Raw genomic sequence first — 13,381 nt, 5'->3', positions numbered from 1 at the left:
GACAGCCTCAGTTATAGGTATGTATAGGTACATATTGAGACAGGTGTGAAAAATCAAAACTTGCTGTCATCCAGGTACATTTGCACATGTTTTTATATGAACTCAACGGGAAGGTTCTTCCAAACATCTTGGAGAACTAATCACATATATTCGGTTTATGTAGTCATGCTTAGATCCTCCTGTTTTTATGTGATTGCAGACTGAAATGATTTTGAGATCAGGGTCTTCAAGTTCTGAATAAATCATTTTGGTTCATGAGTCTCTCAAATGGTTGCACTTCGAGTTATGAGGGTCTACATGTTGTCAACCTTATGGTATCTTCAGTCAACAGAAACCAGTGAAAGCAAGCATGAATCGGCCATATTGGGTGTGGGAACTTTGGACTCCTTTGGTGATGAGAAAGAAACGGATGTTAGTACTATGCCGACTGCTATCAAATATCTGGACGATAACTCTATCGCACACCCAAATGTAAGTTCTCTGCACAAAGAGTTTCAGGTTATAGAGCTGTTGGGGTGACAACATTTAGGAGAGTCTCAAATGTATAATATTTATGTACAATGTCGATAAAGGTTAGTGAAGGCTCTAGTGGTTCAAGTCTCCATTTAGTCCACTTCAACCTTAACTGCTGCCAAATATTGAGAGGGAAAATCCACTACTAGTAACAATCCAGTCCAGACAACACAGGGCTGCATGTCTATATGGCTTTGTTATTGGTTTTCCTGGATACCCAGGCATTTAGATAATCTGTCTGCTGCTATTAGACTTATTACAGGCTTTATGCAGTACAAAGTCATCATCTGCTTTATACAGTTTTCAAATTTCTATTGGGATCAGCAAACCTTTTTGTAAATGGGAAATGGAATAATAAAAAGATATGGCATATATCCAGCTAGGGGCATTGGGGGTGATAAGTAGAACCTTTTTGGATTTTGACAGTGGATCCTTTGTTACTTCTCCCCATTTAACACAGACACACTTAGAAGAGGACCGGGTGCTTGTGTCTGGAGATGTCATAAAGAATAGTTTTCAGCCAATAAGAGACAGCAGATGAGATGAACATACCAGGAGCTTTTAAATGTATACCAAAAAGAAATAATGAATTGAATAATTAAAAAGCATTTTGAAAGCGAGATTTATCGGAAGGACTGCTGACTTTGCATTGCTAGAAAAAGTGCTGCCTTATTAGTTATTGGACATTGTTTGAAGATTTCATGCCCATATAAACCTAAATCTTCTGCTATGATATTTTACCATATTGTGTACTTGCTCCCCCCTCCCCCCCAGTGACATTCTATCAATTTAAAGAATTTTTCATTGGGTAAATATAGTGTATATCAGTTTATCTGCCAACTTTTGAAAGGTGGTGTAAAAATACAAAAAGTCTTAAGCATTTTCCACAAGTAAGATGTAACTCCTAGAACCCTTGCACACAAACTCATAAGACACAAGATTTTTTATGTAAACCATACAAATGTTTTTCTTTTGTCTTGGCAGCTATATATTGAGAAGGCTGAAGCAGAAGAGAAATGGTACAAGAGGTTAACCTCTCTACGACAAGAACGACTGATGGGCAGCCCCGTGGCATAAAGCCAGATTGTGTGTTGTTGTACTTAGTGTGTGTGGATTCTGTAGACTGTTTGGTTTTCAATGCAAACATTTTTAGAGTATTTTAAAACATTAAAGTGACACTCTGCTTATGCTTTACATTGCTATTATGTGAGTCCATCATGTGACTGAATGGATTGCCCTCATAAAGTCCATCCCCACCTTTCCCCTACCTTGGCCAAGAAAGCTCGCACCGCACGCTCTGAATTATACTGACAGACAAAGGCATCCTTTTTGTTTCCGTCGCTTGGTATACATTGCATCCAACAGGATAAATATATATATAAATAAATATAACAGAACTTAATGTCAGTCACAAAATGGAGCTTAAATAGTTTGATTTTATGATTCACAAAACATTATGGACTCTCTAAAGGATGCGGAGTTATCACCAAGATGGCCGCAACTGAAAACTACAAGTCCCATGATCCTTTAGTTATCAGTAACTCCTCCTCCCTGTTATGCTCTGCTCCCAGTGATGATGTAACAGACTATCCTGTTCTGTTACCATAGTAATGATGTGTAACCATCATCACTGCACATTACCTCACTGAGATGATGTCTCCCCACAACACTGGCCATACTGGATGTACTGCAACCAACCGACTACAGCCAAAGATTATAATTAGTTGTTATGTAAAATGTTGCTGCTCTTAGGAGAAAAATATATACACTGTACTAAAGAATTAAAATGCTACTGGCGCTTTAATCAGTCCCGTGACTTTGTCCTTGTGGAAGAGATAGTGATCATAACTGTGTTTGGCTGTAGTTGGTTGGTTGCAGTGTATCCAGTATTGCCAGTGTTGTGGTGGGACCCATCTCGGTGAGGCAATGTGCAGTGATGGCAGTTACACATCATTACTATGGTAACAGAGCAGGACAGTTAGATCATCACTAAGAACTGAAGGATCATGGGTAGTGAAGTTGTAGATGGCGGCCATCTTGGAAATAACTCTGCCTGTTTTTGAAAGCACATAACATTTTGTGAATCATAAAAGCAAAATACTCAAGCACCATTTTGTGATGAATGACATTGATTTTTGTTCTATTAATTTTTTGTATCAGACATTCATATTCCTGGGAATACCCCTTTAAGTACTTTTATTTCTTATAATACAAATTTGACACATTTTTGGGCTGACATATAAAGCACTGTACGATAAAGTCGTGTAAAAGATGCTCAACTATCACAATTCATTCAAGGATATCTCAAGCCAACAGGAAAGTTAAGTGGGATAACAGGAATTCTGTAAAAACCCTGTAGGGACAAGGATGGCATAAGAAAGTGTACTTACCCTGCTTCTCCCTGCATGTTGCTCCAGTGCTTCTGGTTTTTAGCCCTGTGCCTGTTGGTTTTCCAAAATTTCTGGCATACAAGCTCTGATAATAATGAAATAATTTATCTAGGCACAGGCGTAACTAGGAGAGGCAGGTCCCCATTCAGTTCGCGAAACCCAACAGAAATGCGGTCCGCGGACCTTTAGTAAATGAGACCCAATATGTTTATAATGGTGCGTGTCCTCCAATCTGTCAGGTCAGATGATGGGCCCCCTGACACTGCAGGCCTCATTGCAGCGGCTTTGGCTGCTATCACTGTAGTTACGCCCTGTTGACCATTTTTTTTCGTTTTTAATTTTAACATCGTTAAATCTCATCTTTTACCTTTATAAAAAAATTTTAACATCCCGGCTGAAAGCAGAATTCAGTACTTTCATATTTTAATGTACAAATCAGTTATTCACTTTGCCAAATTAGCAGTGAGATAGATCTTGACCTGGTTAACTCCATAACATGTGTCCACAGCTTAGAAGTCTTCTAATTACCTCCATATGGGGGATTGTTCTGGAATGTATTACAGCAAGTGCCTGAGCAGATGTGATTACCCCACATATGGACGTCAGCCACTGTGGAAAATCTGTTACTTTGTGGTTGCCACGGTCATCACTTGGTAACCCTAGAGATCTACTCCAGGGTGAGAAATTGGGAATTTTGAATGTGGTTCTGGGGATTTTCCTTGATTTGTTATATGAGGTTACATTACACACAGAAGACACGATGTGTCTTTCAATGACTAACGCGTAATGTAGAAAATATTTGATCCCGAGACATTTGGATGGAAAACAAGTGGGAGAAGCTGGAATCTGTTCTATAAAGTACAATAGTGATTGTAGACGTCTGGGAAAGCTGAGTGTTCAGAGTAGCGCTGCCGTGGTGTAACTGGATGACCACAAAACAATGGGGCACATTAACTTACCCGTCCGCGGAGTTCACCCGAAGTGCATTGTTCCGACGATGATGCACTCTGGCGCGACTCACTAAGATTGTGCGCCTGATCCTGCATCTGTTGCTTCCCCGCTCAGGTCCACTGGAGTTCACCTTCTTCTTCCTGGTTCATGTAAGTGCATGTTATGTGACACAATTTTAAAGTTAAATCCCGCACTCACTCCGAATCCGTTGGATCGTCCAACGGCACGCTCCCCAGATTTCTGTCGCATGATGAACCAAAATCCGATCACATGCGAGACAATCCCGTTTAAATACCTGTCCCAAGCCGTGCAATCCCCAAAAACTTTGGGAAGTCCGACTGAAATGTGATCCGCGGACCTTTAGTAAATAAGCCCCAATGACTTTTCCATGGTCATTTAGTAAATAAGCCCCAATGACATTTCCATAACATTGCATTGACAAACTGCGTGTGTTTACACGCATGTTAACATAATGTCAATAATTGCCTGCATATGTTTTTTTTAACACAATGTTAACAGCTATGTAATCAGGCAAGGTCTACTACGGGGCCTGTAAGGTTCAGGGGCCCGTGGTGCACGGGGAATCATGCGCTGGGCTGCGGCACAACTTCATTACGTGCCCACTGCTTGGCAGCGAGGAGGTGGTACACAGGCCCTGCCCCAGTGATTAGCTGGCCCGGCAGTGCTCCCCCGGAGAGGCGGAGGGAGCATTGTGTTATGGTATTGGTGCTGCCCGGGTTCCTGCCTTTGTATGTTGCTGCCCCAGTGTTTCGGCCCACCTGCTCATCCACCTCTGTCCCCATCCGCCTGCTGTCTGGTTATGTGACCCAACCCGACGGTGCTTCATCAGTAATGACGTGTGGAGCTCTGCGCAATGAAGAGCGCCAATGCAGATTCAGAGAGAACACATCGTCTGGTAAGTTATAATGTATCTGTGTGTGTGTGTGTGTGCTATGTATATACTGTATGTGTTTATATGATGTATGTGTGTGATACATGTATACATGTGATACATGTGTATGAGCATAAAACTTAGTGGGCTTATATATTATTGGTATAAAATGTGTGTAATTTTACAAATATGTATATTTTTTTTTAAGGAGAAGGGGACCCCCATGCAGAAATTTGCCATGGGGCCCAGCCTCTCCTATTACGTCCCTGGTCTCTATATAATCTACTTTATATTTCTGCATCCATAAATCTATCTATAAATCTATATCATCTTTCCACCGAACAACTGTATGTTTTCTATAAAATTCTCCTACAGTCCTATTTTGCAGAGGCTTACCTTGCTACTGTGTGTAAATTACAAAGTAGTATTATTGTTCAGGACTAAAGGGAGCCTCTTACTGACTGTGACTGGGGTGGGGCTGCAGGCTATTTCATCATTAGGGAGGCTGCATCGGCATTTCACTCCTTGGGGGGCTGCTGCGGGGCATTTTATTACTCAGGGAGGCTGTGACCAATGCATTTCCCACCCTGGGCTTATACTCAATACGTTTTTCCAGCTGTTTGTGGCAAAAATAAGGGGCTCGACTTATACTTAAATTTTGTAGTTATGAAAAGAAATGTTAATTTAGTGAACATTTTGAAAAATTAGCGGTTTTCTCATTTTTAAATGTTACGCTCATCATACAGTTAGTATAACCTCCCAAATAGGTTACTAACCAACATTTACCATAAGTTTGCTTTATGTTCACATAATTTGTTTTAGTTATTTTATTAGGATGTTCCGAAGCTTATAAATCAGTCAGCAATTTTCCAGATTTTCAAAAATATTTAAGATTCAATTATTTTTGAGGCCTATTCATATTTATACAGTTTTTAAAAAGTAGTTTTTATTAGAAACACCCACAAAGTACCATATTTTTAAATTGCAACCCTCAAACTATTCAAAACTTATTAAACTTGTTAACCGTTTAAACTTTGTACATGAATCACAACAAAGGGAGATTCTATAGGGAATTTTAAAAGGCTCCTGCACTTCTTTCTTGAGGACGAAAATGTATGTCTCAGGAGAGCAAATAAGATACCGACCTGGACGTAAATTTTCGTCCAAGGTCCTTAAGGAGTTAAAAGGGATGTCCTTGTTTAGTAAATAAGTTATTGTTTATACGATGAAATGTTCTACAATTTTCTGATATACTTTCTGAATCAATTCCTCTTGGTTTTCTCGATCTCTGCTTCCTGTCATTCTATAGAAAGCTTTTATGTTTACTTTCAGTGGATAGAGGTAAATCATTCCCTGGTCATGTGATGGTCACACAGGTGCACAAGCTGTTATTATCTCAGAGAGTAATCAGAGCCGTGTGATATGAGTCATGCACCTGTGTAACATCACATGACAACTGTTTTTTATATACAGGTAGTTAACACAAAAGCTTTCAATAGAATGACAGCAAGCAGAGATTTATAAAACTATGATTTATACAGAATGTATATTGGAAAATTGTATAACTTTTCATTATGCAAGCAATAATATAAACACACCCCTTTAACACGGGCTGTATGCAGCGGGCACACAGGCTGAGGCCTCTACTTCAGAACTGCTGCATTTGCTGCATCTTGCCCTAACCAGGACCCTAAGGCCGGCGGCACGCGTGGCATTTTCAACCCGTTTTTGGGCCCTCTTTAAGCGGTAAGTTTTTGCATCTGTTTTTGACTGGTTTTAACAATTATCTTAATTAAAATTGGTCAAAAACGGATGTGTTTTTTAACGGACTGCTTAAAAACTTCCAAAAAACTGGTTCAAAAGCCACATGTGCCGCCGGCCTTACTAAGGGATCCATGGATGTCATAGAATCTGTAAAGATATCTGCCATTGGAAGGCTCTTTTACAGATCCAGTGATTTTACTATATACTGCAATACAAAAGTGCAAATCACCCCCATTCCCTAAAATAAACAAGGTATTGCTGCTTCCCAAAAAAACTGCACCATCAAAATATAAAAATATTTTTTACTGCCAGTTTAACCCTGTAACGGAAAATATCTCCCAAGTGCACTTATTTCCACTTTTTCCCCATTTTGCAAAAAATATAAATTTGAATTAAAAAGTCATCAAAAGATCATTTAATCCTACAAATGGTAGAAATGAAACGCTCAACCTGCAAAAATTACACCTTACACAGGCGAGTACACCAAAGTATGAAAAAGAAAGAAAAACGATTCTATTCAAACCTTATAGATTTGACTCCTCATGATTTTAGTGACTCAAGAATATAGTAAAGGTGTCATCTGGAGTGCATAGTTAAAGCCGTAAAAAATGAAGCATCACATTTGGAAATGTTTTCCGATTGAATATATTTGTCGCTGCTTACCACATAGACAGCGGCTATTCAGCCCAAGTCCAAGTCACTTGGAAGTAGCATTGGCACATACAGATCTGCTGCTGCTGCTTCAAGCAACTGATTGTCGGACTTCCCCTATGGACAGGTCATCCCAAAAGAATTTTAATCCCAAAACATTTAATATTTGTAAAAGTCCCCGCATGGCAGTGGATGGTGGATTCTGAGCTTTCCCGTTATGACCCTCATAGAAATGTATTAGACAGTTTATCATACACTTATATGAGTAAGGATAAGAGAAGTGAATGAAACTCTTTCCTAGGATGGAGACGTCTTCCCACCCATGACTCTAAATGGACATTAATGGACCCAGTCAACTTTAATGAGGATCTATGGGGGCTCTAGTATTTATCACAGTAAGCATAGAGCTGCTGAAGAAAACCCATGTACAAGTCTAGAGCCTTTTATTTGGCTTTCATTACAATAGACCATAACAGGTAGTGGCTACTAGTTAGCTGCCTATTGATTCTCCTACATTTCAGTCTCTAAAGACAAACTTTTGTATCTAACGACCGGAGTGGAATGTGTTAAACTTAGCAAATCCTTTAAATAATCATCAATTAGTACAAGCCACACGGTGACTGGCAGATTAAACAGTATATCCTAACAGGCTGCAACATCAGAAATAACATGAATTGTACCTAGCTCTGCAAATTAATACCAGAGGGAAATTACCCAGTATCTAATTAGCTCTGGAGTAACGAACTCTCAAACTTTTAATGACAAATATTTATTTTCAACTAATTAGAGTTTCCAGGCTCTTTAGTGGGATTGCTGCACAGTGGAGCTTATTTCTTGGTAATTATTAGTCTCTTAAACACCCTTCAATGGACGTTAAAAGCCAATATCAGAAGAGAGCCCCTTTATCACATGCAATAGACGATAAGAGAATTGTGCAGCCATCCTGTAATTACAGGCCAGATGCAGCCAGCGTCTTCATCCTATCTCCTCGTCCTTAGTTACTGAGTAACATCTGCTAGACTACAGTCCTGGTAGATAAGATGAAGATATAGTTACAGTCTGGCTTTCTTAGACTGACAAATTATTTTGACCACCTTCAGTGTTTCAGGGGTCATTTATTGCCATTAACACAGCCGCTCATAATACATAATAAATTTGGTGAATTTTCTATATTAAGACACTGTAGGACTTCCCATCACCTAATGGATGGTGGTGATATGTGGAAGAATTTGCAGTATTTTTTGGTAGCTATGACCCAAGATCCTTTCCTTCAAGCATGGTGAAAAAGGGGTCTACAGTTCATTACAAATGTGCAGCTCGGTATATAGAATGGATTTTGGGTACCAAATAAACTAGAAGTACAAATAAACAAGTACATTTAGCTTAGTAAATCTCCACAGTAAGGCTGGTGCCACACGCACCGCTTTGTCCGCATTTAAAAACGCAAACCCCGATCGCATCGGCGATCGGGAACGAGGTGTTTTGCATTAAATTAACGCAAAACACCAGCCGCTTATTCCCGATCGCAGGCGTTTCCACAGAAACGCAGATGAGATCAAGCCGCGGCCCGCCCCGGGCTACAATTGGTTTTTTTCTTTTTGAAAAAGTGACCAGTTTGAACATATGGGACCTTTATATGTAAGCTTCTTATATATTGAGATCATACTCATTCTGTCGTCATATATAATAAATGATATTGTGTTGCCAAAATTTAGGGACTAACCCCTTCCACTCAAAAATCACTTCTGATTCACAAGCAAATTGGCCCACAGTAAACCAGTTACATGAGTCACTCAGACATAGCCCTCAACCAGGGGTGTAACTACAATGGTAGCAGCCATAGCAGCCACTATGGGGCCTTCAGTAGCAGAGGGCCCCGGCATCCAACCTGACATTAAAGAATGGATGATGTGCACCATTATATACATATTATGCTGCACATTCTACAACCTAACATGTATATAACATATGTGATGTATATATGCTTTACACAATACAGTCCAACTTTATTGATCACCCTGGGGGGAAATTACTTTGTACACAGTGCTCAGGCCTAGCAGTAACTACAGTTAGGGTACGGTTGCAGACAATATGGTTACAAATATTATATTGTATATATACTGTTCAGGGTCACCGCCTGCTGTTCCAGTGGTGGAGGTGCTTTAAGCTGTCATGTGTGACCACCACTTAGGTATAGCGCACAGTGTTTAGCCCAATTCCACCACTAATACATTAGAGACATGACATTAATAGTTTGGGGACAAGGTCCTAGAATTTGGGATATTTAGGAGAAGGGATTTCATTTGGGTAATTTATTGTTGGTACTCGAATCAACATCTCCGCGGCTGGTTCAGGAGCAGTGTGCGGCTCGGTACCGGCGCACTAGTGCTCTGATCCTGTGCTTTGGGTGCTGGTCTCCTCATGGATACCCCTTTTGGAGGAGGGGCAGCGTTGTTTTGGCAAAACACTGTGGACTGGTGGTTGCGATCGTCTCCTCCGGTGTTAGTTCTGACGGAGGTCTCACGCCACATGGGACGGTAAGGTCTTCATCGCTTTCCGCGTATGGTGTGCTGGGCCTCTTCTGGTCCTCATACCAGTCTGCTACTTCTAGTGCTAAAGACTAGGAGGTGTTGAGCCACATATGGGTTGGTCAGCTTACAGCAGCCGTTTGGGGGCAGCCTCGGGAGCTGTGAGCAGTGTAAAATCTGCCGGCTTTGTGAACTTCCTTGGAGCATAAGTGAGCACTGGTTATGGCGTGATAGGATTTGGCACTACGGGTCTGTTGCTACAATCCTGTTTGTGTTCTGCCATGTGGCTGCTGGCTCTTGGTCTCAGGTTCAGTGTGCACTGCTCGCAGGTTGTTTAGGCTCCTGGAATTGCTTTCTATCGGGAGAGGCGAGTGGAGCATGGGGCAGCAATCTGTCGAAAGAATGTTAGTAAAAACAGGGAGAGGTGCACGGGCAGCCACCGTACACGGCGCCATCCTGAATATGTGTGTGTATAAATGTGTGTGTATCAGTGAAGAATTGTATGTATGTATATGTCAGTGTAAGTCTGCTATGGGGCCATGCCTATTCGAGATCGGGAGGTGACTTGCTCTTCTGCCTTGACACAAAGTTTGCCATACGTTGTGAAACACACACTGATATATTTTATGGCCATGCCTATCCTCACGCCCCTGCCCCTCAGCCAGCTCTTTACTTTACCCCTCAATAAGGAAACCTAGAAAAACATAAAGTTAAACCAAAGTGCATTGTAAACCACAAAGGCCATTGTGATAATGTCGACCGCGTAGTCTAGATGTAACTAATCGATTCAAAAGAAAAAATACTAACGTAACACCTATAAAAATGCATAAACACTTTGAGTAATATTCCTTTCATCTAATAAGGCAATTTCATCATGTTATTCTCTTTGCCAGTTTTTTCTCTCTACATTAATCCATGCATACATAACCTATGCTAATGAGGGGCACGGCACATATTTCACAGACTAGCCTGATGTGCCACAGAGCACCCCTGTACACCCCGCTCCAATATGGCTCTTTTGTGAAGGTCAGAGTGACTCTTCAGTATAAAGTACAGTAGAGTCTAAATTCAGCCCTTCTACTTTCCATGTACGAGGGGACACATTTCTCTTTCCAGTGTACTAGAGTGCAGGGCTGCTTCTCAGTACTTGGAGCTACTTCAAGATAAATAACCTCAAGTTATCTTTGGATACACCTGAAAATGCAGAGTGAAAGGTTATACGGATGTTCCCTTCTAAAGTCAATCCAGGAAATCGCAACTCTGAGGGGGCAAATGTTTCCAATTACTGGAAAGGAACACAATTTACAGGGAATGTAACATAATAATAATAATAATAATAATCTTTATTTATATAGCGCCATCAAATTACGTAGCGCTTTACAAATCATAGGGGACATATACAACTATATTACACTACAAAGAACAAACAGTCATATGGAACAATAGGAGTGAGGGCCCTGCTCACAAGAGCTTACAGACTATGAGGATGAAGGGGTGACACAAGAGGTTGTATAATGGTCCAGCCATTCTTTATAAGGGAACAATATAAAATAATTTAATAAATAATTTACTAAACAACGATGTTGCTTGAACCAGCCATCAGCCGCCATCTTATTTACAGGGTCCTAGGTGAAAAAGACTGCAGAGAAGCCTGGAGCTTGGTATATATCTGCTGTTTGCCCGATAACAGATAGGATAGTACATAGGATGGATTAGTAAAGGGAGAGTTGACATTTCATGCAGTTAGCGAGTGTGATAGGCTTGCCTAAAGAGATGGGTTTTAAGAGCACGTTTGAAGCTTTGGAGGGTGGGTATTAGTCTCAGAGTCTGGGGAAGGGCATTCCAGAGAATTGGTGCAACTCGGGAGAAGTCCTGGAGACGTGCATGGGAGGTTCGAATTAAGGTAGAGATTAATCTAATGTCACTGGCAGATCGAAGAGCACGGGAAGGGCGATAGACTGAGATGAGAGAAGAGAGATAGGGAGGTACAGCATTATTCAGAGATTTGTGGATGAGGGTTATTATTTTAAAGTGAATACGGAAGGAGACAGGTAGCCAGTGCAGTGATTGGCACAAACTGGAGGCATCTGTGTAGCGTTTGGCCTGAAAGACGAGCCTGGCTGCTGCATTAAGAATAGATTGAAGAGGAGAGAGTTTAGAGAGTGGAAGACCAATTAGTAGGGAGTTACAGTAGTCTAGTCGAGAGTGAATAAGTGCAACAATTAGCATTTTAGAAGTTTCAAATGTCAGAAACGGCCGGATTCTGGAGATGTTTCTGAGATGCATCCGGCAAGAGCGAGCAATAGATTGAATATATGGTGAAAAAGAGAGGTCAGAGTCCAGCACAACCCCAAGACAGTGGGCCTGCTGCCTCGGTGCTATAGTGATCCCACAGACCGAGATGGAGAGATCAGGGGTGGTTAGGTTAGTAGATGGTGGAAAGACAAGAAGTTCAGTCTTAGAAAGATTAAGTTTCAAGAAGAGAGAAGACATGATGTTAGAGACAGCAGAGAGACAGTCACTAGTGTTCTGGATTAAGGCAGGGGTGATGTTACGTGCAGAAGTATACAGCTGGGTGTCATCAGCATAAAGATGATACTGGAAACCAAATCTGCTGATGGTTTGTCCAATGGGGGCAGTATAGAGAGAGAAGAGAAGAGGACCTACGACTGATCCCTGAGGAACCCCGACACTGAGAGGAAGATGAGAAGAGAAAGATCCAGAAAAGGAGACACTGAAAGTGCGGTCAGAGAGATAGGAAGAAAACCAAGAGAGTGCAGTGTCCTTTAGGCCAATAGAGTGAAGCATCCTAAGGAGGAGCTGGTGGTCCACAGTATCGAACGCTGCCGATAGTTCATATTAGTTTTAATCATTATTACTTAGATTATTAAATAGATTTAAGTATGTTAAAGCAATTATCATTTTTTTAAAAATTTATTTTGCGGTGATGACCAACAACTCAGCCCTATCTTGTATTTATTGAAGTGCCGCAGAATATCAGGGCTTTATGGCAGATACCTGTAGATTAATCCAAAGGATGTTCACAGGATATTTAGAAGGGGGGAGAGTTGTTTAACTTGTTGAATGTGGTCTCCATATTCTTATCAAAACAATTTTGGACAATACGGCAACATGTATAACACTTGTCAAACCGCAATTCATGACACAATGGTTGCACACTTACTCCTTTCCAATCTTTCGTTTGTGTGGGTTACCTCCAGGTCCTCCGGTTTTCTTCCCACACTCCAAAACATACTGGTAGGTTGATTACATTTTAAGCCCCATGGAGATAGGGACCGATTTGGAAAGCTCTGTTCAGCACTGCTGAATATGTGTGCGCTATATAAATAGAGAAATTATGAATTATTATATTTTTGACATACAGTATTCTGAACCTTGCATTGGTATAGTCCAGTATATAAATAATGCTCCCTCTAGTGGCAAATAGTGATATAAATAAAATATTCAAGCATTTCTATTATTTCCTAAAATTAAAAAAAATAAACTTAAAAAGTCAGATGCATCTGATACAATCTACTGGAAGCAGACTGTAACAGATAACCAGTAAATTCACCATATACAGGCGGTCCCCTACTTAAGGACGCCCGACTTACAGACAACCCATAGTTACAGACAGACCCCTCTGACCCAGACTGCAATGATCAGCTGTAGAGTTTCTGTAATGAAGATTT

General features: G+C 40.8%; 1 protein-coding gene across 1 annotated transcript in view; it reads left to right on the top strand.

Moving 5' to 3' along the window:
* Window positions 1-1,707, top strand: part of RSRC1 (arginine and serine rich coiled-coil 1) — a 202,775-nt gene extending 201,068 nt beyond the window's left edge. The window contains exons 9-10 of the mRNA XM_072142927.1: window positions 325-471; window positions 1,498-1,707. Coding sequence (XP_071999028.1) covers window positions 325-471; window positions 1,498-1,590 — 240 coding nt within the window. The 3' untranslated portion in view covers window positions 1,591-1,707. The remainder of the gene's footprint in view (window positions 1-324; window positions 472-1,497) is intronic.
* The last annotated feature ends 11,674 nt before the right edge of the window (window positions 1,708-13,381 follow it).

The sequence above is a fragment of the Engystomops pustulosus genome, chromosome 3 (assembly GCF_040894005.1).
Source record: "Engystomops pustulosus chromosome 3, aEngPut4.maternal, whole genome shotgun sequence".
Lineage (NCBI taxonomy): Eukaryota > Metazoa > Chordata > Amphibia > Anura > Leptodactylidae > Engystomops > Engystomops pustulosus.
Note: the sequence above shows the minus strand (reverse complement) of the source record. Positions and strands in the feature narration are given on the sequence as shown.